General features: G+C 39.1%; 1 protein-coding gene across 4 annotated transcripts in view; it reads left to right on the forward strand.

Annotated features, from left to right (window-relative positions):
• The window catches only part of PDE4D (phosphodiesterase 4D), a gene marked incomplete at its 5' end in the record, with an annotated part of 1,452,651 nt that overhangs the window by 1,377,318 nt on the left and 47,987 nt on the right, over positions 1–27,346 (forward strand). For all 4 annotated transcript variants that reach the window (XM_080803360.1, XM_080803363.1, XM_080803361.1 and 1 more), the window contains one exon: positions 20,020–20,132. In XM_080803360.1, the coding sequence (XP_080659486.1) occupies positions 20,020–20,132 (113 nt within the window). The remainder of the gene's footprint in view (positions 1–20,019; positions 20,133–27,346) is intronic.

Genomic DNA, 27,346 nt, shown 5'->3' on the forward strand with positions numbered 1-27,346 from the left:
TCCAGGAGCTGGGAATTTGGTAATAAATAAGTGGCCCATGGCCTATAACCTCATGGTGCGTACACATAAACTATTTTGCCTTAAAATATTGTACAGTCAGAGGTATTTGTGCACTGACCATATGACCACAGTATGTCATTCTCTAAACCTTTCAGACATGACTTGGATCTGCAAGAATTTAGTTTTAAAGCTCTTGGATTCACAGGAGGAGAGAACATTGGCTTTAAATGATAAATCACAGAAAGAATTTTGAAAAGACCCTCCAGCTTTTAATGATTTAACAAGAGCAATGTGCTCAGAGACTATTGAGTCAGAAAAAAATATGTAAACATTCATGTATTCAAGTGTATAAATGAGTGGGAGAGGGGACCAAAGGAGAACCTCCCTCCTCGAAATGACAGTGTTCTTCTTCATGCCAGGGAAACCAAGTTTTGGTCCATTGCAATGACTTCCAGGCTAGAGTGACTTTCAATCTGGCTGGAAAGACAGATTTCTGAACCCTAGGAGAAACTTCAGCATAGTTCTTATAGGATTTTGTTTGCCAAATTTTCTAGAAATCATTTTGAGATAGTCCTGGAGCAAGCTCTTAACTAGAAATGTATTGCTACACAATATCTTTGTAGTAAGCTGGCAACCAGCTGTCCAGTATCTAAATTTTTGGCTGGCCTAGGTGAACACCCTTTGTTAATAAGACTAAATTATAGTCTTAGATCATAGGTTAATGAGAGTTTTGTTATTGGTGTTTGTATTAGTTGGGAAAGTGTTTTTCGCAAATACAGATTTAAAATAGAAGTGACTTAAAGAGGATAGATGTTTATTTCTGTATTATGTTAAAATCTGAAAGTAGGCAATCTAGAACTAATGTGGCAACACTGTTCCACAGACTTCAAGGACACATGCTCCTTTCTTTTGATGCTTTAGATGTGGCCTTTATGCCTAAATTCAACTCATGATCCAATTTGGCAACTCTGGCCAGGAAGAAATAGAAATGAGTAAAAAAGGACAGATAAAAGATACATGACAAATGTCTTTTGACAACAGTTCTGAAAGCTCCCCATAACACTTTCAACCCATTTATCAGAACTTGGCTTATGTAGTAACACCTTGCTACACAGGAGTCTGGGAATGTTCTCTATTTTAAGCAGTCATATGCTTAGGTAAATGAGTATTCTAATATAACTGAGGAAGAAAAGCATCAGTGTTAGGGGACAGTTGGCAGTCTCTGCCACAATGTTGCCTGTGTTTTAAACAATGTCAGTCTGCAGTACTATATTTGCAGTGTCTTTTGTATTATGGTCTTTCGCAGTTTGAGCTTATTACTACATACAATGTCAGAAAACTTGTATTAAGTTCTGCTAGAATATTTTACCTGCTCTGGGTAAGGGCCTAAAGATTAAATGTGCTAGACTAATGACTAATTTTCATAGTATGTGGCAGTAGACTCCCTATCTCAAAACTTGTATGTCCACCTAGAAATGGGGAAAGGAGAAGTGGTAGCACAAAATAAAAGTTTAAGTTCTTAAAACTTTTGATGCTCTTCATGGTTTTACCAACTCATAGACCTCATCTAAATTTGAATTATAGGTGCATTTAGAACTTACAGTACAGATAATCCTAAAATCTCACATGAGAATTACTTTGCTTGTTCAAACAAGATTGTGCCCCAGAATGCATCCCAAAATTTGATAGCTACAAATAGGGCGATCTGAAAGGAGATGGGCACGGGAGGTAATTTCTTTTAAATCTGCAGTATCTTGGATTAACATAGACAATGGTTACCATTTTGCTGAAACGAGGCAGACGTGTCACTAAGTAGGGGAAATGAGCAATCACAGAGCTGATTTAATTTCCACTGGGGTTTATGGAAGCACCAAAACATGATGTAGCCAAATGTCCCTAGAAGTATGAAGTAATCAAATTTGTTTCATCATTACAAGAAATTAAAGCCAAGCACAATTACATCCTATTAGTGAAAAGAACCTGTTAAAGTGCCATTGTTATTTACTGAATCAGTTGAGCTTTTGGATTTCCTTGACCTGCCACATTTTAATTTTATCTGTCCATTTCTTCCAAATCACATTAGAGGGCCTTAACTGATTTTGACATAATAAGATACCTTATTAAGGCCCAGTATAACCTGGGAAACTTAAGTTTAATTACTAGATTAGAACTTTCAAATAGGTGTGTATTCCAGATTTCAGCAAATTTGGGGTTGTAATTATTAGACAGCCTCTGTTTCTTAGTGTTTGCAAGGGGCCTGAGATGAAAGGAAAGAATTGAATTTAGTGAATTGATTTTTTTTTGCTGTTGTTCCACCGAGATTCTCTCTCTCCAGAGAGAACGTTCTTTCAGGAGCGGGCCCAAAGCTTCTGAATGCAGTCATTGAGCGATCCGCCTCCATAGAGGAAAACCCTGGGCAGGAGTAGTGCCCAGACTTCCAGAAGAGGCAGGGCTGGGCCGCTAAATGACGTGTGATGTACTCTCCCAGAAGTACAGCGCCCATATGATTTAGCACTCAAAGCAGGACACTTTTTAGAGTGAAAGGCAATGCTATTCATAATTACCCTTGGGTAACATAAACCTGGTAAATTCTGGGCCAGTTGGGTTGTATGGACCCTCTACCTGGAAGGAACAGATATGTAAACAAATAAATGTATGAGTATTCTTAGGTACCTGGAGAATAAAGGGTTCTGGACACTAGAAGGGGGGAAAATGGAGATTTGGGTCACTCTACCAGGGATTTCTTTCCCCAGAACAAAAGTTGCTGTAATCTCGTAAGACACGGTGAGGTTTCCAAGCCCTTCAACCATGTTAATATTCCTCTAACAATGGAGTTATTGATTCTCAGATGTGTTGGAAGCTCTGAAAACATTACAAAAAAGGTAGTCTTAATAAAGGGAATGTTCCAGTCTTTCTCAGTTCAATTCAAAAACCATTTATTGGATACCTGGTATGTGACAGCCAACGTCTAGCACCAAAGATTGAAGAATGAATTTGATTTGGTTCCAACCCTGTAGAAAATCTGTCTACTAGTAAACAAATCATTGTGATAGACTGGTTGGTGATTTTAATTACTTGAAGAGTGAACTTCTGATTTGGCATTCACACATCAAATATGATATTTGCCAATCTCTATCTTTAGCGGGAGCTCCTGCTGGGTGGTAACCTGGATTTTCCCAGTCCCAACTAATGTGAGACACCATGGCAAAGTAAACAGGCTGTTTCAGTGAGGCTTTTTTTAACTCAGAGGTCCTTGTTTTCCAGACAGCTAATTTATTTTTTTTCCACCCGGAAAGCCCTTCCCTTCCATCTGAACTGTTCTGACCAAATCAGCAGAGACAAGCTACAGAGATTTAGGGTGTCTGGGTTAAAAGGTTTGCTTGTTTAATTAGATAAATAACTTGAGAGTACTTTCCAGAATTACTGTTCCTAATCACATTGATAAATGCTCGGAAGACCCTGTCAGTCAACCAGCAGATAACAGAATCTGAAAGAAGAGTGAAGCCTTAGGGTGAGCTGGAAATAATTCAGAAAATCCTTACGTTCTCTGTATGTCTGCATAAAAAATACATCGGCATCATTATTTGGGGGCACTTAGTATTTCTCCAGTACTGCTTTACATGCATAATCCTATTTAATCTTCAAAATCATCATATGATGTAGGTGCTGCTTTCTTCATTTTACAAGTTAGAGAACAAGCTTAGGTAAGCCAATGAGCTTATATGAGGCTCTCCGGTTAGTCAGTGGCAAAACTTAGGTTTGGAAACAAGGCCTACCTTATTCCAAAAGCTATTCTCTTGAATCTTCAGTCTTGGTAAGGTTCCACTCTGTCCCAGAATAAGCCAGCATATTGTCCATCCAGGGATTAAAAGAGCAAGGAGCCACTGGCCTTGTTTCTAAATAAAGGAATGAAAGAGGTCAGAGCTGGAATAGGGACTTTCTGTGGGCAGAACAGGCACCTTCCTCTAGGATCCAACTGAACAGCTTAAATGCAAATGCCAGTCTTACTCACCCTGAAGGAAAATTACTTATCAATGGTTCCTTGCCCAGATGAATTCATTTCTAAATGGTCATTCCCCACAAAAAGAGCATGACTCTGGGGCCACAGAGCCCAGCTCCTGCAGAGGAGGGGGGAGGCAGTCAGAGGGAGCAGCAAGTAGGAAATTCTGGCTGCAAAATACAATCAGGTTCTTGAGGTGCTGGGCTTTCTTCACCCACTTCTCAGGCAGCCCCAGTTTTTCTCCTCTGACTCCCACAGTTGCCTCTTTGATTATCCTTTTTGAATAAACATTATCTTTCTGACGTTCCAGCTTACAGTTGGCTGAGTTTCTACTGAGTTAGAGACTCAGGCCTACTCTTTCCTTCTTGGCTACAGTGGTTGTAGCTCCCTGTCTCCTTTTCTCCCGCACTTCTAGGCTTCCACTAGAGAATCTGGAGGTTTGGAGAAGGAAAAGACTCTTTTGTGCATTGTGTGCCTGAGGTCATATGTCGTGAGCTGGTTCTCACTCCACCTGAGTCACCAGACCCCCTATTCCTATTGCTCACACACTGTTCTCTAAAGTCCCACCCAAGTTTGCAAACTCTGATCATGAGTTAGCCAGTGGAGGAGGGCATGGACAGCCTCTCTGGGAAGCCTAGTTGGATCCTCTAAACTTCCCTACTTTCTACATGCTTCTGTTGTCACACGCATGTATTTCTTTTGAAATCACTGCGATTGTTCATTTGTTGTTCATAACCATTAGGGGAAGACTCCTTGAAGCCAGAGATCTGAATTGAGGTCTGTAAGTTTCATCCTGCTTAGACTACTAGATACCCCTGGCAGGTGTTTAACAAGTATTTGTTGACTTGTTGAATCAAACCAAAGTTTAAGTAGAAAAGGATGAATCATGTAACAATGTCTTTTTTCTCAGCTTTGTCCGTGGAAAGCACTCACCTCCAGGTAAAACCAAAACAAAGGAAGCATGTGGTTTCCCTCCAACTTGGGAATGGATTACTCTTAATCTTGTCTTGAGTGCGGCCCAGCCCTAAGTGATCTCAAGACTCATTCCCTCTACCCCAGGCCTTCCTGCCTTTCCTGTGGAGAGCCTGTCATCTGCTTCTATGCAAAGCTTCCTCTGATGGACCCTTTGCATAAAGGACGTAGCCTGTGAAAGGCAGCAACTGAATAGGTGGAAGGAAAGTGGGAGGGAAGGACTGGACCAGGAAACCACAGATATGACCAAATAGGAGGACATGGGACTCTGAGGGAACTTGCTGACAAAAGGTGGCATCAGCTGCAAGGGATGGTGAGGACAGATGAGTCCAGTGGGGCTCTCAAGAGTTGAACAAATTCGGATGCAAACCAACAGGGATTAAAAATCCAGAATTTGGTCTTGTGTAAGGACAGATACTATTATACAAGAGGTGCTTTGGGAACATAAAATTATGTAGGAGGGGTTGACAAAGGAAACAGGTAGGTGTTCCAGGAATTTATTTATAAGATATTAAGAACTAGAAAGGAAGTGAAGGCTAAGTGGAAAGATTTATTTTTCCTATTAATTTGCCAATGAAAAGGTTAGAATGTGTAGCGGTCTTTGGGAAACAGAGCCCCATGACTGGGTAGGCCATTAGCAGTATTTTTTAAGTCACTGGAGTCACATGGTTTTGGTCAGGACTGATTCCTCATAGCACATCTCAGAGGGGTCCAGTTGGTGCATGAACAGCTGAGATTATTTGGCCCAGACCAGTCCTGAGTAACCACTGGAACCTGGAAGAGAATCTCTCTTTTGACTTCAAATGGTCTGTTAACAGCCCCACATTAGCATTCTAGATTCCAGAAACACTTCTTAATTTCTCTACCTTGATATTTATAATTAGGTCCTTATGGGCCTGTCTACAACACTACTCTCAGAAAGGTTTCTGTCACTTGTGCTAAGCACTGTTGATGTTAGAGGTTGCAAATTGGCCGCAAAGGTCCATAGACTCTTGTTTGGTCCTGAAAACTTGTTTTGAATCAGTTGCCAAAAGTTTAAACAACATAGATTTTCCATTTAAAAATTCAAATGCAGGGATTCTTTTGAAAAATCAAACGAGCTGGCAGCAGTTGGCCAGCATTCCACATATGCTCTCTGAAGTCCCCAACCACTACATCATTCCTTCTGGTAGGCACTTTAGGGAGGGATCCCTGCTTTATGTGTTCAACTGGTAAACCTCTTACTGCCTGAGGAAACACACATATAAGGAAGAGTGATTTACGAAGTATCTGCCTATTAGACAGCCTGTCCCTTAGAAATCTCTGTCTTCTACTTCTCCCTTGCAGGAGAGTACAAGAAGAATTTTTTTTTATAAAGTGGAAGGAAGTGAATAAAGGGAGAGAAAACTAACATTCTTTAAACTAAGTGATTCCTGGGGCGCCTGGGTGGCTCAGTGGGTTAAAGCCTCTGCCTTCGGCTCAGGTCGTGATCCCAGGGTCCTGGGATCAAGCCCCGCATCGGGCTCTCTGCTCAGCGGGGAGCCTGCTTCCCTTCCTCTCTCTCTGCCTGCCTCTCTGCCTGCTTGTGATCTCCATCTGTCAAATAAATAAATAAAATCTAAAAAAAAAAAAAAATGTATTAAAATAAAAACTAAGTGATTCCTTTCCTCAGTCTTTATAAACTTATTGGTTGATTGGAAATTCAGATTAGTAGAGTCACAATCAATATTTTTTTAATTAAATAGACTAGAATAGGAAACATCAGAGCAAATCATACATGGTAAGCTAAACATCACTTCATGTAAGTTCTGTTTGAATTCTTTATACAGTAGATCAAATGTATGTATGTATGTATGTATTTATGCATGTGTATACTGTTTCAATTATATAGATATTTCCTTTATATTGTATATATATGATTATTTTTGTTGCTTTCACTTAAATGTGTGGTTTCTTAAACAAAGACCATGAGCAAATTTTGTCATGACTATTATATATAACACACAGGAGTTGCTTTTAATAAGAGTTCACTCCTCCCTACCTTTTTAAAACAAATATAGGTATCAAAACATTACATATTTTCATGCTAAGAGTCAGCACTCAACTTTCATGCTAAGAGTCAGCACTTCTTTTTAAAAAACTGCAATACTATTCGTTGCAGCTCCTACTTTAAACAACTTAAGGCTATTCATAGTATAAAATATATTTCTTATTGTGGTACACTGTCAAGAAAGTTTGAAGGTCACTGCCTCATCTCACTTAGTCTTCCCCCCAAACTCTATATGGGTGGAGTCTGGGCCTTCAGAAGAAGATGGCAGTTCTCCACAGGACCTGAAGTTCCCCATAATTTCTACTTATGCAAGATCTCAAAGAATGTTAAAGGAAATAATCTGGTGACCCACGTTGAAGCTGATGAATAAAGGATACTTTCAAGGTGGGCAGGAATGAGTGTTAAGTCACCAAGGGCAAAGTATGAAAACAAAATATACAGACTGAAATTAGAATGTGGATCTAAATATCCAGAAGCTTCTCCATTGCTTTGATTTGTAACAAAAATTTGTATGAATGAAATAAATAATCCCAGTGAAATAGTAGATGCCCTGAGCATAGTCGTGTTAGCAAAATGGCAAAACTCCTAAAACTTTAAAGTTGTATTTCCAGAGGTATGTAATGTGGTTTAAAAAATTTATATAAAATCACCAGATTTTATAGTAATTACTTTTAGTGGATCTCAAACTTGTCTTAAATCAAAAATCTTCCACTCATGTTAATACCTTAATCATCTCAATGCAAAATGCCCACACATTAAATAAAATAATTCTAGCTAGTAAATGTGCCCTGGATATTTATGAATACATACATAAATAAATATGTGTATGTGTGTGTGTGTATAGCCATTTGGTTTTTAAATGACAAGAAGAAAATGCTAAGCAATTTTTTTTTCTCTTATGAAGGAGATACTATTTAAGCATAAACCTGGAATACTCAAAATAAAATTTGGGTTTACAAGATCAGGGCATGGCAAGAAGTGTTTAGATTGCCATGGAATAATATATATTTTCCAAATCTAATTTTAGGAATAAAATAAAATATGGACATCATGCTTTATTCATATTGCTTAATAAAACAACTGCATTTTAAATTGCTAAAGTAGCAGGTGTAATGAATACTAACTGGGTTAATTTTCAGAGCGATGCAGGTGCTGACTACTACTTGTATCACAAATATGTACAGAATTGTTTTGATAACTGTATTTTAAGAAGAGATGGGGAGGAGATGCATTGCTGTTAAAAGCAGCTGTCATGTATTACATGTAATTGACTTGATAAACATTTATAATTTTTTATTTATTCTTTTGAAGATTTTATTTATTTATTTGAGAGAGAGAGAATAGGAGCATGGGGAGAGAGAGGGAGGGGAAGAAGCGGACTCCCCACTGAGCAGAAGAGAAAAACTAAGGTAAAGAAGTTAAATAATTTGCTTAAATTTGCCACATGGTTGCTAAGTTGCAGAGCCAGCTTTTGAACCTAGATCTCTATCCCCAATGTCATGCTCTTTCTGTTGCTTATATCTGTCAAAATAAACCATTAAAATGGATATTTCTAGAACTCCTTGCTTACCACTGTACATCTGAACTACTGCAATTGATTCATAACCTCCTTCCTTCTCGCTTCTTTATTTCATCCTCCTGGTCTACCAGTGCTCTTATCCAATCCCCACAAAATCCATTAGCTCAAGGCCATGCATTTAAGTATCCAACCCGATTTCACTTCTCCCTTTAAGGAGTCTACTCCATCCAGGCTATTTACCACTGACACACATGACCCTTATTCAGGCTCCAGACGTTTCTTCCACCTGAAAAGAATGCAAGCTAATACCCTCCTCCCACAAGCATTCAAACCACAGACTTCGTCAAAGACCTACATCCAGGTTCACCTTCTTCATGGAGCCCTGTGCAATTAGCTACAGTCCATCCCTCCCCCTCCTTGCTCTGAACTGCAGTAGCATTTCCAAGCTGAATGATTTCTGCGCCACCTCACAATTTCTCTAGGCAGCAGCTGGTCACGTGTCAGTTTCTCAGTGGGATATTCTAAGTTCCTTCCCAGGTCCAGGCCACTAAGTCTTTCATGTTCTTGTATTTCATAGCAATCAGTACATCAGAGAGACTCAATAAATATGTAAGGATTTTTTAACTGTTCTCTTGCTGGGGAAAAGTAAAAGAGGAAGAAAGGAAGGAAGGTAGGTAGGTAGATAGATTACTCTCTGACCATTTCTCAACAGTACACAAAACCCTGAGGAGGAAAAATCAGATGTGCAAAACATAACAGATTTCAAATACATGGGGACCTACAAAATAGGCATTGCGTTTGTTTTGGGACTCGCCATATTTGGTAAAGGACAAAGTTTTCCAAAGTATGGTTCAAAAGATGATAATGGTTGCATGAAAAAAAACATTTCAAGACAAAGTAAGTTTAGATAATATGTGTTAATGATGTTAGACAGGTTTCTCTGCTGTGGAACTTCTAGCTTTTGGTAGGTGTGTGTCCATTACAAATCACAGCAAAGAGGCTACAAATAAATTTCCCAAACTTATTTGACTACAGAATCCTTACCAAAGGAGAATCTTGTAGGAGTAATTATCAATTGAATGTTCTTTGGGAAATATTGGAATGAACCTCACTGAAGTGGTGCTGTTTTATTAACCAGTGACATATCTCTTATATATATTTTATATATAGTGACTTGGCATGATTGGTGTGGTCTTATAAAGGCTATTCTAGATCTTAGATTCTTCACTAATATGCAGCCCAGAACTGGTAAATGGTTGAATGTCAATGGTGATAATAGGAAAATTATAATTTGTTAAGAATTGAGAACCCATGAGAGAGGAAGAAACCCTTCATGCATTAAATGCCTTCTTGCAGAGTAACTTATTTAACCAACCTTATAAGGTGAGTCAAAATAATAGTTACTATTGAACCCACTGTAAGTCACATGTGGCCCTTGGGGGGTTTGCATACATTTTTAATATGCATTTCTCGTAAAAATTAATTCTCAACTTACATATAAAGTTTTGGATATTTAAATGACTAATTTAAGATAATACAACTAGAACAATGGCCAAAGATGAATTCAAATTCTGGGTGACTCAAAAAGCCATGCCCTTTCTGATCCGTCATACCACCTCCTGTGGAGAACTCTATGGGTTGTACATTCTTGTACATGTGTCTTATCCCAATCTGAATACCCCTAGATAGTCTTGTACACCTAGAAGACTAATTTCTTTTAATTACATTTGTGTATGGAGCCAGCTCACAATCAAGTAGACAAGCCAAGTATTACCAACATGATCCTGAGTTCTGAAATTTGCTTTATAATGTGCACACATTTAACAAATGCAGGCTTACCAGTAGGCCAATAAGGCGTCTCACTCATATATTCTTCTTATAGCACAAGTAGTGAGAATAAAAATTGGACATAGTAAATTACCCCACAGAGAGTCTATTTATAACCTGTTTAAATAGCCTAGTCTATTTTGCACACCTTTTGTATGTTTTATTCTTAGCTCTGAGTTCAATTCCTTTAAATGGAATGAATGTCTCTTTGGCATTACTTCTCTTTAGGTATCTTACAGTGAGGGGAGTTAGGAAACAAAAACGGCAGCAGAGGTACTGCTTCTGAATAAAAGATTCTGGAGCAGTATTGATTAAAACAAATATTTTCTCTTCCTTATTCAGGTGGGAATTCTCAACCTGGAGTCCCCAGTGACTTCAGGGAGGTCAATGAATACTTTCAAAATAAAAAAGTTGATCATATCAACTTATGTCCATTTTTCTGGGGAGGTTTGCATCTGAGTCTCAGAAGGTTTATTAGACTTCCAAAAAGGTTAAGCGCTGTGACTTTTGAAGTGCAAGAAATCAAAAAGTATACCTACTCTAGTGTCTCCTCTATGGGCAATCATTTAAGGAAGTTCTCTTTTCTTGTGAAAAGTCAGAACAAAGATCAGGAGATGAGGATGATGGAATGTCCAAGATAGGGTAGTAAGCAATGAATCAAGTAAAATTTATAGAGAAAACAAATACATCATAAATGTAACTAGTCATTATAATACAAAGATTAAGAAGTGGTTCTTAAGACAGGAAAGTCATAGTCAAAGGAAAAGCTAAAAGAAACCAGCAGAGTATGTATATGTGTGTGGCACAGTGATGGGGAAGCAGATGGGGTTGTGATGGTAGAGATGAAGCAGTGAAAACACAGAATAATTTCATGGAGGGGGATAGACAGGATTTAATTTTGTTATATTGAGAGAGAAATATATATTTAAATGTCTGCTAGAAAGTAACATGAGCACTACAGATTGGCTAAACTTAGAAGAGCAAGAGTAAGTAGGAGATTCAGTACTTCTCCCAGTTTTAATCTACATTCTCCTGATCTTGGTAGGATAGCACATGACCTTTAGTTCATTCACCTATTAGCCCCAAACTTCATATCTGTATATTGATGGGTTCTTTTAAAATTTCATTTGGTTTGTAAAGATCATTCTACATTTGTATTATAATATCTATCGCTTTAGGTCTAAGATTAATATTTCACTCCAGAAAGACACCATGGTGTGCTTAATCAGAGTTCTGACAATGTTCATTCCTGACAAGTAGGAGAGGTTGAGAACAGTAGACGGAGCATAAGAGATAGATAGATGAAGATGAATAATACATCTAGAGAACCATACTCAGGACAGTATTACTGCTCTAATGGTACTTGTAAAGAAATATTCTGACTTGTTTTACATGAGTACTTATTGGTTATTTACTGAAAAATATTTGTTGCATGCCTATAAATGTTAGGAACTGGTATAGACACTTACAGAAAGGCCTAGAAACAAATATAAAGAGGATAAAACCAAGTCAGAGAGACAGTGGTCAGCAAATTGTATCTAGGTGGAAGGTTGGACCCAGAAGGGCAGCCTTAGATGGGATAGTGTAAAAGAGAGCTGAGAGTTTTATTGAAAACCCTACTGAAGAAAGGCCTTATGTGAAGACAAGAGTATGGCATTGATATATTAAGGTATTTGAGCAAAGGACTGACACATTAAAAACAGAGTTTAAGTGGGTGCCTGGGGACTCAGTGGGTTAAGCATCTCACTCTTGGTTTTGGCTCAAGTCATGATTTCAGGGTCATGAGACTGAGCCCTGTATCAGGCTCTGTGCTGAGCATGAAGCATGCTTGGGATTCTGTCTCTCCCTCTGTACCCCACACCCTACCCTGCTGCACTTTCTCTATCTCTCTCTCTCTAAAAAAGAAAAAAAAAAAGAGTTTAAGGAAGATTATTCTGACTTTCTAAACAGTACTGTGGTGGAAAAAAGAAAAACTGAACCCAAGGAGATCCAGTACTAGCTTTTACACAAATCTAGAAATGCATAGATGAGAGTTTAACTGAAAGTGGCAGTTACAGAAATTAAGAAATTAGCTGGGGGGCCTGAGTGGCTCAGTGGGTTAGGCCTCTGCCTTCAGCTCAGGTCATGATTTTAGGGTCCTGGATCGAGCCCCGCATCAGGCTCTCTGCTCAGCAGGGAGCTGCTTCCCCCCTCTCTCTGCCTGCCTCTCTGCCTACTTGTGATCTTTATCTGTCAAATAAATAAAAATCTTTTTAAAAAAAGAAATTAAGAAATTAGTAAATCAAATGGCAAAGTATTAGATGGGAGTATGTTTGGGGCAGAGGTGGAGGTAGATGTAAATATACAGCAGAGATGGGTACAAATATATTCCAATGCTTTCTATTTATCAGTAACTTTCTTTGTCAGAGATTTGAAGGAAAAAAACATCGATGCCTAATAAACAGTTGGGCTAACCTCATAGTGTTAGAGCATTCTGGAACTGAATGGTGTCTTTGAAGGCATCTGCTCATTCAAGAATTCCCTCTATAGCAATCCCTGACCCAACTACTGCCTAATTTTAGTGGATGACTTACCTACATAATCTTCTATACAGTTGACCCTTGAACAACGTAGGTTTGAACTGTGTGGGTCCGCTTTTATGTGGATTTTTTTTTTTTTTGGAAATATAGTACAGAACTATAAATGTATTTTCTCTTCCTTATGATTTTCTTAATAATGCTTTCTTTTCTCTCCCTTACTTTATTGTAAGAAAACAGTCTATAATACATTTAACATACAAAATATATGCTAGTCCACTGTTTATGTTATCAGTAAGGTTTCAGGTCACAATAGGCTAGTAGTAGTTAAATCTGGGGGAAGTCATTAGTTATACATGGATTTTGGACCATAGAAGGGGTTGGTGTCCCTAAACCCCACATTCGAAGGTCAACTGTAATTGTCTTCCTCACAGGACTATGAGCTTCTTGAAACCCAAAGTTACTTCCTTCACTTTGGTGTACTCAGCACCTGGCTCATGGCAGGTGTTCAGTATATATTTATTAAAATGAAAAGAACAGCATTGTAACCAGTAGAATATAAACTCCATGAGAGTGGGCAGGAACCTTTCACTTTGCTCATTGCTAAATCTCCATCATTTGTTGCAGTGTCTAGAAAAGAATCTATTAGGTGAACAATGCAAGGTTGCTTAACCCAGGGTCTCTCACTCCACTAAAATAATCTACAAGATTTCATTATTTCCAATCTACAGGTAAGGAAATTGAGGCCCAAGAAAGATTAGGCGATGTCCCAGGGATTATGGTTTATTTGAGGTAGAGAGATCGGAACCTCTTTCTACTTCTTCAGTTTCAATCAAGGAAAAATATTACTTATAGTCTGGTGTCATGTAGAGTCATGTGGAGTCCCCAACTCACCTGTCTGATGAAACTTAAACTCCAATATCTCGGACAAAAACCTCCCTCATCTTAATGAGTTCCAAATCTTGTGTCTCTTCCTCTGCCTCTTCTCTCCAGTGTCCGCTCAGGCTGATGTTTCTGTTCATGCGAATCTGTCCTCCAAGCTCAGTCCCTTTACTGGATTAAAACAAAACAGAACTCTTGCCACATCTTGTGCCTTTAGCAACTTTATTACAGATTGGGGGGGGGGTATTTATAGGGTGGAATTATTCTTATACTGTAGACAGAGCTTACTCCTTTGTGTTACTTAACACAAGCGCGCGTGTGCACCACACACACAAACACACACACTCACACTGTGGAGCAAGCAGCATATTCTTCCCCTTTCCTATGTTTTAGAAAGATCACAGATGAGTTCCACCCAAATCAGGACTCCTTGAAGTCTCACCTTCTATAGTAAGTAAATGCTTTTTTTCCAGACAGTTTCTCCCTGCAAGAAATTCTGGTCAATATAGTACGATTAAAATCCCAGTGACTAGAAGATCCTAGTTTTCAGGGCAAGAAGCCTATCCCACTGGACAGTCTTTCATGCCTGACATACGCCTATGTAGAATTTTAATACTGAGATTGTCTTAGATAAGAATAATCATCAGAAAGCAAATGTTCTATAAATTATTAATTTTATCCTCCCAATCATATGGCCAAAGATAGTGGTCTCACTGACGTCAGCTTGGCCTTCCTTAGCCCCATTTATTCAGAGCCCTAGAATTTTCCATCTAAATAAAATCCAATCCCATAACACACAGTACTCTGAATCACTCAGTGGCTTCTACTGTCAAAGATTCAGTCCACAGTCTCTATTGCAGATGCCTGACAACGTTTTCACGGCCAGTGTCAGCAGATTTCTCCAGCCTCTTTCCCTCAAGCAAGGCCCTACTCATGGTAGTTCCTTTCTCTGCATACTCTTACACACACATCTCACTAACAAAGGCCCATGTCCTTGCTCATATGTTCTCTCTTAACCTCCTCCCCCCATGCTTCACTTACTTCCTGTTTCATTCTTTAGGACATGGCCTCCCACTCCGCCTCTGTCCCAGTCTGATTTAAATACCCTTCTTTCATTCTGCAATAGCTTATATGCTATCTTCTTTCAGGAGGCTTTCTACAATATAGTGTGCTGAAATCATCTCCAGTATCAAAGTTTAGGTTTTCCTTGGATAAGAGACAGTCTTTTAAAGACACCTTGTTTTTGCAGACTCTAATAAAATGCATGACACATTGTTGGTGCTAAACAAATATTTGTTGAATTACTGATGGTCTTAGAAGTCAATGAAACCTAATCTTGTGTTTATTTCACTTTAAAAATTCTACTAGAGCCTTAGGCGGCACTAGAAAAAAGCCTAGATTGTGGGAAGATAAAAGTAAAAAAGAAACCTCACAAACTTATGTACATCTTCCCTTTGGAGATTTTTCGAAGTACTAAGTGAAATTTTATATATTTCATAAGATTTTTAAATACTTCAAAACAAGAGTTGGTTCCAGTAATACACTTGGAAATGAGAGCAGCTTGCCACTGGCAAGCTCTGCTTAAACCTGTTACATGTACACATTGAAAGTGAATCCAACTCCTTTATGTATTTCCCATCAGATAAAATGTATAGAGGGGGAAAAATAAGCAAAAGTTAGAACTAACCTGGACAAATCTACTCTAGCAAACTCAGGAAGTAACTAGCTCGAAGCAATACATGGTGAAATAGGAATCATTTTTCTCCAGTTCTATCTACTTGAGATTTTATTAACTCCATCCTTAGGAACAAAGAGGGAATTTTGGTGGGAAAAGCTGCAATCGGTTAGGAAGATATATATTTAAGTATTTGCTCTTTGAAGGCATTTAATGAAATTGTGTTTTTTTCTTTTTCTCTTTTTTAATTTTAAGAAAAACCTGAATCAACTGTTTTAATTTTTATGTACTTTTAAAGTAAGTGTAAGCAAATGGTGCCCAAAGTAAGTGATTTTGTACCTGTTCTCTTCATTTATACCAGTAGGCCTGTCTAGAAATTATGACTAAGTTATACTGACCTTTAATCATTCAAATACTGGCAAAAAAAAAAAAAAAAAAAAAGAAAGAAAGAAAGAAAGAAAGAAAAGAAAAAAGAGAGAGAAACCAATATCTGCACAATTACACATGGATCCTTTTATCTCAATGGTCAGTGTTGCTGTAAGTGGTGGATAAGAGTAATTGGCTGAACATTTCCCAAGAAAATGACCTCAACCTCTAACTAACTGCTGTGGCTCGAGGAGATTACTTTTTTCCTTTTCAAAGGGAAGCTGCTGCTTCAGCATCTTCTCCGGGAGCCCCTGGCAGCAGTTCAGGCCTTGTGTCAGGGGAATCCTTGATCGCATCACAATGACGGAAGCCAAGTGCTGGCCTGCAAGAATTGAGGACTGTTTGTTCACAGAAGATCCTGAGCAGAAACAGGGGTGTTACATAGTTCAAGGGTGCCTCGACAAAACCCGACACTGCTGTAGGATGGGACTTCCAAAGGCTCAAGTTATTTCTCATTTGCTGTTCCACAGCCCTCTCCTAGCTTTTATGGGATTTAGCTAACAGTTGTTGCTTGGGCGTTTTTCTCCCTTGTAGTTCCTTGACTTAGCAAGATTTTGGACAGTTGGAAAAAAAAAAAAGAGTTTTTGTATACTATTTTCAAGTAGTGCCACAGTGAATACTCTCTGGGGAGAAAGCATTTTATTAATGATTGCAGTACGTGTTCTTGGTAAAATCCAAAATTAAACTAGGTCACTGTTTTTGTCCTGCTAGCCATCAATGACATTTAGGTGTGCTGTTTGGTGTAGTGACTCAATTTCCTGTAGGAAAGCTGGCAAGTCCGCACTGAGGTTTTTTTAGTGGGGATGAAAAGGTCAGTTACTCGATATCTTAGAGCATTTAGGGTTAAAATTCCTAAAAGTTAAACTTTAATATGATCCTAAAAAACTGTGGCCAGCCATATTGGCTATAAACCTCAGAATTTGGGAAAAATAGTATTCTCAGTTCTATACTAATATCAGCAATAATTCTTTATTTGAACAACAGTTTTATAGAATAAATTTCTTTACTCTGTCAGTAAATATTTTCTTGCTTATTGGTATGTAGATGTGTTCGGGTCACTGTTTTTCCATTCTCCAGATTTGTACAATGCATGTAGAGGTAGTTAGAACTTAAAATACATGTGTGTACCTCATTATTATTGTAGGCAAATGCTGATTGTTAAAATGGGTAATCTATGATTTGGATACAAAGTAGATCTTCTGAAATAAGTTGTCCTTCTTGTTGCTATTCTGCCTTCTTAAAGGCAAGTCCTGTATTTAAATATATAATGTCTTAAAGCATTGAAACATTCCTGAATTACTCTACCCCTTTTACAATTAAGAAGTAAATACTGGAGTATAATATGTAGTGCCACATCCAGATAAGTCCAAGGCCTGTATTTCTGAGAAGTTTGAGAAGTTGGTAAAGATGGGGAGATTACTTATACTGGGGAGTTCCCTTTGGGGCTGAGACTTTAAAGGCTTGGAATGCAGGGAGAGGAACATGGAAAGCCAAGCCTTAGAGGTATGGAGAAGGGATTCCTGGCTTCTGTATGTAACCAGTGACTGGAAAGATGGCAGTGAACACATCCTAGGCACAATGGTTTTGCATCTATAACCTACTAGATGTGCTTGCTACTGACAACTCAGATAACCCAAAACAAATTAATTTCCTCTTAAAGTGTCCTGCATCCTTATTTTATACAGTAGAGGGAAAAAAGCAAAAAGAAAACAAAACCATACAGTAAATATACTATCATTTCAACCAGGTTACTCTGTACTTACATCTGGAAGGTATTGGGTAAAATGAAAATGTGTTATGATCATAGGCTTAATTATTGTTTGCAATCCTTAGTGTATTGGATTACAAGGGACTTTCTACATTACATCATTGTGTAATGTTTCCATTTTTAAAAGAATCATACTATATTTTTATATTCTTATAATCAGGGAAAGGCTATGCAGATAAAACATTTTATACTTATTATCTTAAATTATCTTTAAGGTTGTTACTTTGGGGGGGGGCAATCTTACTCTTTAATTTACCTGGCAAGGTTTGGCAGCTGTTGGTTCACCTAGAGTATATATTTACAGAGATTGCTGCAGAAAAGAAAAAGGAATAAAAGTGGCAGATTTAAACATAGAGTCCCCAAAATGAGTACCAAACAGTTCAAGAATCCTTGATAACAATGAGTCATGTGGCTTATGTACCAAATACTTTGAAAGTTATTCTAACTTTTACAAATTTTATGTAAAAACCTATCTGGTAAATCCCTGGGAACCTGAGATTCAGTCTGTGAAATTCTTTGTTGTGCCACTGATCATTTATGGAATCTAAATTTCAAGGGTAGTGTTTCTTCTCCTCCAATACCTGTAGATTTGAAGACAAAAGGGATCTCTCAACTTCATGTAAGCTTTTCAATGTATTCTTTTTAAGTGACAATAACCAAGTTTTATAAGATGGGACTCTTCAGAGTTTGGATTATTTTCCTCTCTGAAAGTTTTGTTCATCCACTTGCTAATGTAGTGAAGTTCTTGCAGTTGATCCTTTTATGTAGAGTGCCGGTGGTCCCTAGGGTCAGCTTTTGTAAATGGAACCAGCTTCCATACCATGCCTTTGGATATTGTCTTTTCATTTTCTCACGTTTGTAGTTTATTCTGCATATGGTGGGCAGAAACATCCTTCCAAACTTTTTCCTTCGGCATCACAGGACCATCGTGGTCTCTGATTTGCAATTCCACAGACGAAGGAAGCACGTATGCAGGACATGTGTCAAGTGCCTATCCTACATGGTGCATTCACATTGCTGCTCCTTTAAGAGAACTCTTAGACGATCCCGAATGTGAAAATACAGCATATTGTCAAATCTGTAAATTCAAAAGCCTTCAATGTTGTTTTTGTTTGCTTGTTTATGTCCACCCCAACATTTAGAAATCTGGTACTTAGCAGAGGCCGGGTTGGGTACTACTGAAAAGAGTCTGGTTTTAATAGAAATAATTCTATTCCCACAACCGCCCTGTCGCCTCGAAGTAGGTAAATCCTAAGCCCTCAGAACCGAAGCCTCAAAAGCCCTAACACCCGAACCCACAGAAACGGTTGCTCAGGTCCTGAATAACCATGTTTGCGCCGCCCGTCGGGCTCTCCCGCGAAACCCCGCGGGGAGCAACGGACGGTGAAGACGCTGAGACTTAGGCAGTCGGGGCGACCGGGAGGGGCGCGCTGGGTCCCCGCAGGGCAGGTGCGCGGCCGCGCGCGCGCGCGTGCGCGCCAGGTCCCGCCTGAGCCCCACGGCGGGCGTGACCCCGGGTGGCGGGCGCTCCACGCCGGGTTTTGGGCCGCTCTCCTCGCGCAGCCCCACGGCAGCCCCACAGATACACGCGCTCGCGCCCGCGCCCGCGCCTCCCGGGCTCGACTTCAAAGCGAGCGGCACCGGGCAGCGCGGGGTGATGCCCCGGCGAGGCGGTGGGGCGGTCGGGGCTGGGGCTTCGGGGAAGGCGGCGGCGGGGGGCGCGGGGGGCGCGGGCGGGCCTTGGCAGTTGGCAGGCGCCTTGTAAAGGAGCTGAGGAGGGGCCAGGCAGCGGCGAGGGGCGTGAGGGGGAGTGTTCCCGGAAAGCCGCGGTGATGGAGCCGCGCTGCGCCGGGCGCCGGAGGAGTTGAGAAAGAAAACAGGAAACGTGGTGGCCGCGCACCCGGCCGCGGCTGATTCATTCGCGTCGTGAGAAGACTCGGCAGGCGGCAAGCGGAGCGGGCGCGGGGACACGGCTCGGCCCGGCCGGCGACGAAATTAGGCCGTGGACCAGGCGCTCCGTCCGCGGGGTTGGCCCCGAGGCGCGCGCTGCCCTCTTCGCCCGCCTCCCGGGCTGGCTCTGGGGACCGCCGCACCGTCGAAAAGTCGCACCGTGGGGTTTTTGTCTGTGTCTCCGTATAAAAGTTGGCTTGCCGCACTTTGTGCGCCCTCCCTGGACGCGGAACTGAGACGCCAAGCTGGAGAAACCGTGCTACCCCGAGGCCGGCCGCCCCGCTAGCTGAGCCCCCAGCGCCGTGCCGGGCTCAGCACTATGAAGGAGCAGCCCTCATGTGCGGGCACCGGGCATCCGAGCATGGCGGGGTATGGCAGGATGGCCCCCTTTGAACTCGCTGGCGGCACCGTGAAGCGCTTGAGAACTGAGACCCCCTTTCCCTATCTCTTCGCAGAGGAGGCCTACCAGAAACTGGCCAGCGAGACCCTGGAGGAGCTGGACTGGTGTCTGGACCAGCTAGAGACCCTGCAGACCAGGCACTCCGTCAGTGAGATGGCCTCCAACAAGGTAAGCCCTGGCTCTGCCTGTCACCAACGCCCCTAGACTGCTGATTCCCACGCTGGCGAAGCTGCCAGCCCCTGTGGCCCTGAGAAACACATACAGATTGTGTCACACTGCATGTTGGCTCTTTTACTCCCTTGGAGGGAGGTTCCTGACTCTGTGCCTTCCCTGTCTCTTACATTCACTCCAGATAAATTAGACATTTTGCAAAAGCAACTTTGACATAGTTTGATTACAGCACCCCCCGAGCCACAGTGAGTGGGTTTTGTTTTGTTTTGTTTTTGTTTTTGTTTTGAGATGGGGGAGTGGGCTTGTCAGTGACGCTTTGCCCTTGCAGCAGAAACCCAGGCAGGGCCGTGGGTATTGCATGCTTAAGCGTATTCTTGGGATTCCCAGTTGGAAATAAGAGTTGGTGGAGGTCAATGCAATCTCTTGGATGTCACCACGTACCGCACTCATGCTCAGTAGAGCTCACTGAACTTGGAACCTTAACTCTTATTTATCTAGATGTTAGGGTACATTGTAAGAACTGAGCCTTTTTATGTTCACTTAGCCTTACTTGTCCACAGGAAATATCAAGAAAGTTAGAAAGTTCATTATGATCATACCTTTGTTTTCATGAATCTTGGAGAGAAGTTCAGTTTTCCGAGGTCATTTAGTATGTTTCAGTGGGTCATTTATGCCATATATGCTGAAGTGCTGGCCTTGGTGGTCAGTGGAGTTTTGGGGGACTGAGAAGTAACCTTCAGCCTCAAATAGCCTTAAAACAAGGTATAGTGTTGTCTGTTGTCTATAGTGTTGTCTGTAGTGCTACTGTATTTTTTGGAATTTCTGTTCTTTTCGTCTTTAGTTATGTAAGGAAATAATTGGGATTATGTATGTTTTTAATGACTATTGGGCTGAGAGGATAGGGAAAGAGGCACATTCATGTTGGATGCTGATCACTGGGGGATTCAACCAGTAAAAATTGGTAATTATGTGGCAGTTCCTAACAGTTGCCTCTTAAAGATACTTAAATATTGTGGCCACCTATTTACAAGGTCAGGAAGGTTATACCATTTTACAGTTTATCTGTGTGCACATATTTTTAAAATGTGTGATGCTTTTTCTTGGCTTATTATAGTTTTTATCCCACCCGTTTCCCCCCACCCTCAACAATCAGTTTTCTAAAATACCATAGTATATCAGCCACTTGATTGTCTTATCTGTTGACAGTGCTTACATAGATTGCATTGTTTTTGAAGTGAGAAGTTAGCTTCAAATAGAATAAAAGGGACTCCTCACACACTGTCTACAGGTACTAACTTACCCATAAGTACACCGACCTAGCCAAAATGCACACTTGGGATCAGATCTGGGTTTTTTGTTTGTTATGTTTTTCTGGTTTTTGACATTTCGGCCTCATTTTGAAATTTGGTATGGCTGCTTATCAAAATAATTCATCATTTGGCTCTCACTTCCTGCTGTGCCATCAGGTGCCGTTGTTTTCATCTGGCTAGCAAAGTTTTAGTTCATTGATTAATTTCATAAAATAGTAATTTTTTAAAATAATTTGATTGATAATAGCAGTAGGCCGTGCTGAGTTTCTTCAATGTACTACATCTGAATGGGACCATTCTGCAGTGGGATTGTGTTCTTAATTATCTTGTCTGGTTAATACTGTGTAAAAAAGAAGAACAGAATCAGAAGGCACCTAAAGGGATATGTACACATTTCAAGATGATCTGACAGTAGTTTTTCAGAGAAAGGAACCTAAGCAGCTATAATTACTTTCTCCAGAAATCCATACTCTTAATGATGAGACCTATGTTTGAATTTAAAAATTAACATGAAATCTAATAATGTATCCTAAATGATGTCAGCTGTCAAGCAATTGGTTTATCTATACTTTAAGATTTTTAAAAAATAAAGCTTTAGGTCACAGTAATTGATCAAGATGATTTCTTTCTTTATTGGCACCAAATAAGACAGGATTTTTTAAAAATCTCCATTGTGAAGTCACCCAATTAAACTTTGAGTTAATTTACAGATTTAGTAGAGAAGGTGCATTTATTTGGTTGAAGGGAAATGTAGGTTAAGTGAGAAAAGACTTTTTAAAAAGATAGTGATTCTAGCTGTTTGTGTCTTGTGGTTGAAAGATTATTGACAGGACACTTATTTTTAACATTAAAAAAACCCAACTTGGCTGAAGCTGTTGCTTAAACTTCTAATTTCTAAGCTACCCATTTCCTTATTTTTAACCCATTCATTTTTACAAGAATGCTAAACTCCTGTAACTTTTTATAGGTGAAATTTTAGGATTAGCATAGAAGGAAAAGAAAGCTCTTAGTAAATGTAGTTACCCTTCTGCTTTCATAACGAAGGCACATAAGCTGTAAACTGAGTGGGAGCAGCTGATCTGAAGGTCCCCGTGAGTGATGCCCAACCTAAGTCTGAACTAGAAATATGACGGCTTGCAACACATCTTTGAGGATGAATGAATACCTCTGAAACATTGCTTTCTGGTTTTGTTTTATTGCTGTCCATTATTTTTACATGTACTTGTTTGAACCAGCCAATATTTTCAGGTTATTCTCTTTCTACCTTTGAAAAATCATAACATCTTTACGTGTTCTTCTCACTTGAGTTTTTCTTTTAATTTAATGGTATAATGTAACATAATAAAAATACTAGTAAGGTCATGATTTTTAAGTGATTATGGAGAGGAAATAATTATTAGGGATATAGATTTGGGTATTAGGAAGAGGGAAAATTGATTCTTTCAACCCATTTAACCATTTGAGTTAATAGATTATTTGTGTTTTTGAAAATCTTAATTAAAGAAATCCAAATTATTAGCAGTTGTAAAATGATGCTTTAGAACGAACTACGTATATTTCCTGACTGACATTGTAATGTGCATAATACTTACCGATGCTACTAAGGCAGGAATACTATAGAATTCTTGGACAAAGCCAACATGGACTGTAATATATGTAGGATGCTTGTACCAAGTAGGGTAAGAGACTCCAGATGGCATTTAATTTGAGTGATTAAATCTACAGCACTTAGCCTCATAAGCACATTAATCTCCCTGAGATTTGTACAGATTTCCTTTAGAACCTTATTGCTACAGTTGAAGGAAGTTTTGGTAAGGTCTCAAAGCTTTGCAAGTAGGCAGACCTGGAAGTTAAATCTTGGTTTTGTTCCTTGGTTGCTGAGTTACATTAGAAAAATGAATTCAGGGGCGCCTGGGTAGATCAGTGGGTTAAAGCCTCTGCCTTCAGCTCGGGTCATGGTCCCAGGGTCCTAGGATAGAGCCCCACATCGGGCTCTCTGCTCGGCAGGGAGCCTGCTTCCCCCTCTCTCTCTGCCTGCTTCTCTGCCTACTTGTGATCTCTGTCAAATAAATAAAATCTTAAAAAAAAAAAAAAAAGGAAAAGAAAAATGAATTCAACATTTTAAGATTCAGTTTCCTTAGCATAAGATGAGCGCAATAATACCTACTTTGAAAGATCAATGTAAGAGTTTGAAAGAATATATATAAAGAGGTATCTAATAAAAACTTGTGATAGTAAGCATTATACCTGGTGTCACTGGTATAATTGAGATTTAGGTCAAACTTCATTGATGGTCTTCTTGGCTAACATACTTTTTTTTTTTTTTTTTTTATCCATTCAGTTGTAATTTTTGCTTGACTTTTTATGTTTCACCCGTTGTTACAATGCAGTCCTTAGATAATGGTCTTTAGTATACATCTCTATATTATGAAAAAAAGCTTATTTTTACACAATTTTTGGTATAATACAGATAGAAACATTCTGAACTTCCAATTAGTTTAGACTTTTCTTAAATTCCAGTGACAGAATTCCAGACAGAGGTGCTAAATACTTTCTGTGTTTTATTCTAAAAGTGAAAACACAGCACTTATTAATTCTTGGAATATGCTCAACATAGTGTGGGATTGGTTAGGACATCTTCATTCTTTTGTACAGAATTTGCAAAGCTAAAATACCTTTTTAAACTGTTTTTAATGTGAAATAGTTTCACAGTGTTTTTGGTTACCTTCTCTCAAAGAAAGTAAGTTGAGGATGTGAGGTGGGCAGGCCAGGAGTCTAAGCCTCGGGACTTTAAAAAAATCATGTCTTGGGGCACCTGGGTGGCTCAGTGGGTTAAAGCCTCTGCCTTCGGCTCAGGTCATGATCTCAGGGTCCTGGGATCAAGCCCTGCATCGGGCTCTCTGCTCAGCGGGGAGCCTGCTTCCCTTCCTCTCTCTCTCTGCCTGCCTCTCTGCCTACTTGTGATCTCTGTCAAATAAATAAAATCTTTAAAGTCATGTCTTGAAGAGGTACCTGCGTAGCCCAGTCAGTTGGCTCAGGATTTTTGCTCAGGTCATGATGTCATGACTGTGAGATCAAGACCTGCACTGGGCTCCATGATCAGCAGAGAGTCTGCTTAAGGTTCTGTCTCTCCCTCTGCCCCTCCCTGCCTCTAAAATAAATAAATAAATCTTTAAAAAGGGGAAAAAAAAAAAAAGATTCTGCTGTGGAGCCCTGTCGCTTTATCCTCTTGTGACCTAATAACACATATTTCACCAGGCCTTCAGAGTGAGTGCAGTGATTTTTAAAGAGAAAACAAAATCATTTTGATTTTTTCTTAAAATATACCACTATAAAAATATGTTTTGTTTCTCTCTAATCTGGGGGCACTTTCAAGGCTTGGCATTGCTGGAAACTGCCATGCTTCAAGTGGCAACTCTCTTGAAGTTAGGATTCAAGCATCCTTCCAAGAGACTTCAGGCTTTTCTTTAGTTAATGCTAGCTACATATAAGCCAACCTAACAGATGTGGTCATGACTTTTTAATGGAATTTATTTTGTCTATTTACTTATGAACCAACATCTCTATCATGTTTTTGTTGCCTATAAATTACTCTTCTAGGTGCTTGTTCTTTGTTTCCCCCTCTGCTCCCCCTGGTGCTCTTGAATAGTCAGTACATCCATAAAGTAACACTAGAGCTTTCTGTGACTGCTCATACTGTTTCTTCTGGGCAAGACAGGTGCTGGATTGAATAGAGAATGTTCATAGGAGTGATCAAATCATAAAATATTTCAACATTACTCTCAGAACAGAAATAACTGTTTAACAAAGAAAGCTAAGAAAGAAGCTGTAGTTGGAAAAGCATTTTAATTTTATGGAAAACAAATTGCAAATAACCCTTATTTTCTGCATTAAAATGTTAAAACTTACTGATATAGTCATGAAAGAATTTTTAAGAGTTAACATGACGAAAACAAAATATCTTCTCTAACCATAGAAACTCGACTTACTGATGTTTTGAGTTTGCGGTTTGCTTTTTCATCCACTTAATAAAAGCAGACTTGGTAAGTATTTAGGTGGTTTACATATAGTGCCTTAAAGTTAATATGGAGAGTTGAGAATGCTTGTTTTTATGATCACCATTAGAAAAACAACACTTTTTTTTGCTTTTATTTTAAATAATAACAGAAAGTAGGAAATACTTTTTGAAAATTTTCATTTTTCATTGAAGAGTAAAGCCTTGACTTTAACTTAATAAAACACTAAGCATTAAAACAAATCTTAATTTGTTTCTCTTGTCATCAGCACAGTTGTCATGTCAGTATTTAGTGGTGGTAAGCTTCAATATGCCTAATATTTAATTATCCAAAACTTCTAATTTTTGTGATTCAATGAATTAGTCATTACTAGAGAAATCACTTTCGGTTATTACATTTTTATTTCATTATAGGGTAGTGTGACTTTGGCCTGAGAGCATAATGAACTATGTCCTTTTTTTAAAATTTCAAAACAAGAAGCTTGGGAAGCTTGGCCAAGATAAAATAGTATTTTTCTAAATGCTATGGACAGATTAAACAAACTTTTTTCCCAAATAACAAGGGTAATAGATAATGCTAATGTTCAATTTAAAGAGATTTCCATGATAGTCATATAGATTATAGCTATTACTTAAGATATACATATATGGCCGATGTGAAATGTTGATAATGTCATGATTTTCAGATTATTCCTCAAGTATGTAGAAGCTGATTTTGTCATTTTTAGAAATAGCCCAACCCTTTTAAACTGCAAATAACTAGGGTTTATTTTATGATGGTCTAGTCCTGCTGGGGGTTTCGCGTTGTATCTGGTGCTTGTGATGGTTTAATTGGCCCAACTAGTCTGAGATCTTTCTAGGAGATAGAGAGATGGATAGCCCTTTATTTTAATATTCACACTGGTCCTAAAAGACATTTTAAGAAGGTGTTTCCTTTTATTCACTCTGACTGGGAATGGGAAGGGGATATTTGCTTAAGCAACAAACAATTCTGCTGTGTTCATTAGGAAATCAGTTACATTGGATTCCCAACTGTAGTAGTAATGGGTATATGACTCTTTAAAAGAAAACTTGCTCTTTAATGAAGTATTTTAAATTATTATTGTTTACTATCCTGACCTTTTGGTTATTGTTTGGCCATACTTGGTATATGAGGAGGATGTGTGATACTTACTCCTTGGCTTGAATGCGTATACCAGCAAAGCTTCTGGTAGCTTTGTAGAATGGAAAGAGTAGAACTTGCTTGCTTGCTTGCTTGCTTGCTTTTAAAGGAAATTTGGTTTCAAATTTCAGCTCTGCTGCTTTCCATCTAGTATTTGGGGCAACAGGCATCACCTCTCTAATTCTCAATTTCCTCATTATAAAGGGAGATAATAAAAAGAGAAAATAAAATTGAAAGGTTGTTGAGAACATTAGATATAATGTATGCAAAGCTCAGTCTGGTGAGTAGCACATACTTAGTGCTCAATAAATTACATGTAATTTATTCTATGCCTAAGATATATTGAAAAAGAGAGATAAAGAAAAACCCTGTGTCATATACTCCTTGCAGTGTAAGAACATAATATTTCTTAGAAGAAAAACATGACCTTAAGTGTTGCTCAAACTTCTTTGTTTCTGTGTATATTGTATATGGTCCATGTTGAGGGTTTTTATTTAGAGTATTTTTTAAATGCAAATACCTATCTGAGTGCTTCATCTTCTGTAAGGGTATTTAAGAAATCATAGATTTGGTGTCCTACTTAAATTTTTTTTCCAATATACATTGTAAAAATACACATTAAAATTAATATGTAGCAAGGTGAAAAATACTCATTCATATAACACTTCGAAGCATTTTGCTTACCACTGGTAGATACTGAGTATACTTATGGATATACTAAAGC

Source organism: Martes martes, assembly GCF_963455335.1.
Source record: "Martes martes genome assembly, chromosome: 5".
Taxonomy (NCBI): Eukaryota; Metazoa; Chordata; class Mammalia; order Carnivora; family Mustelidae; genus Martes; species Martes martes.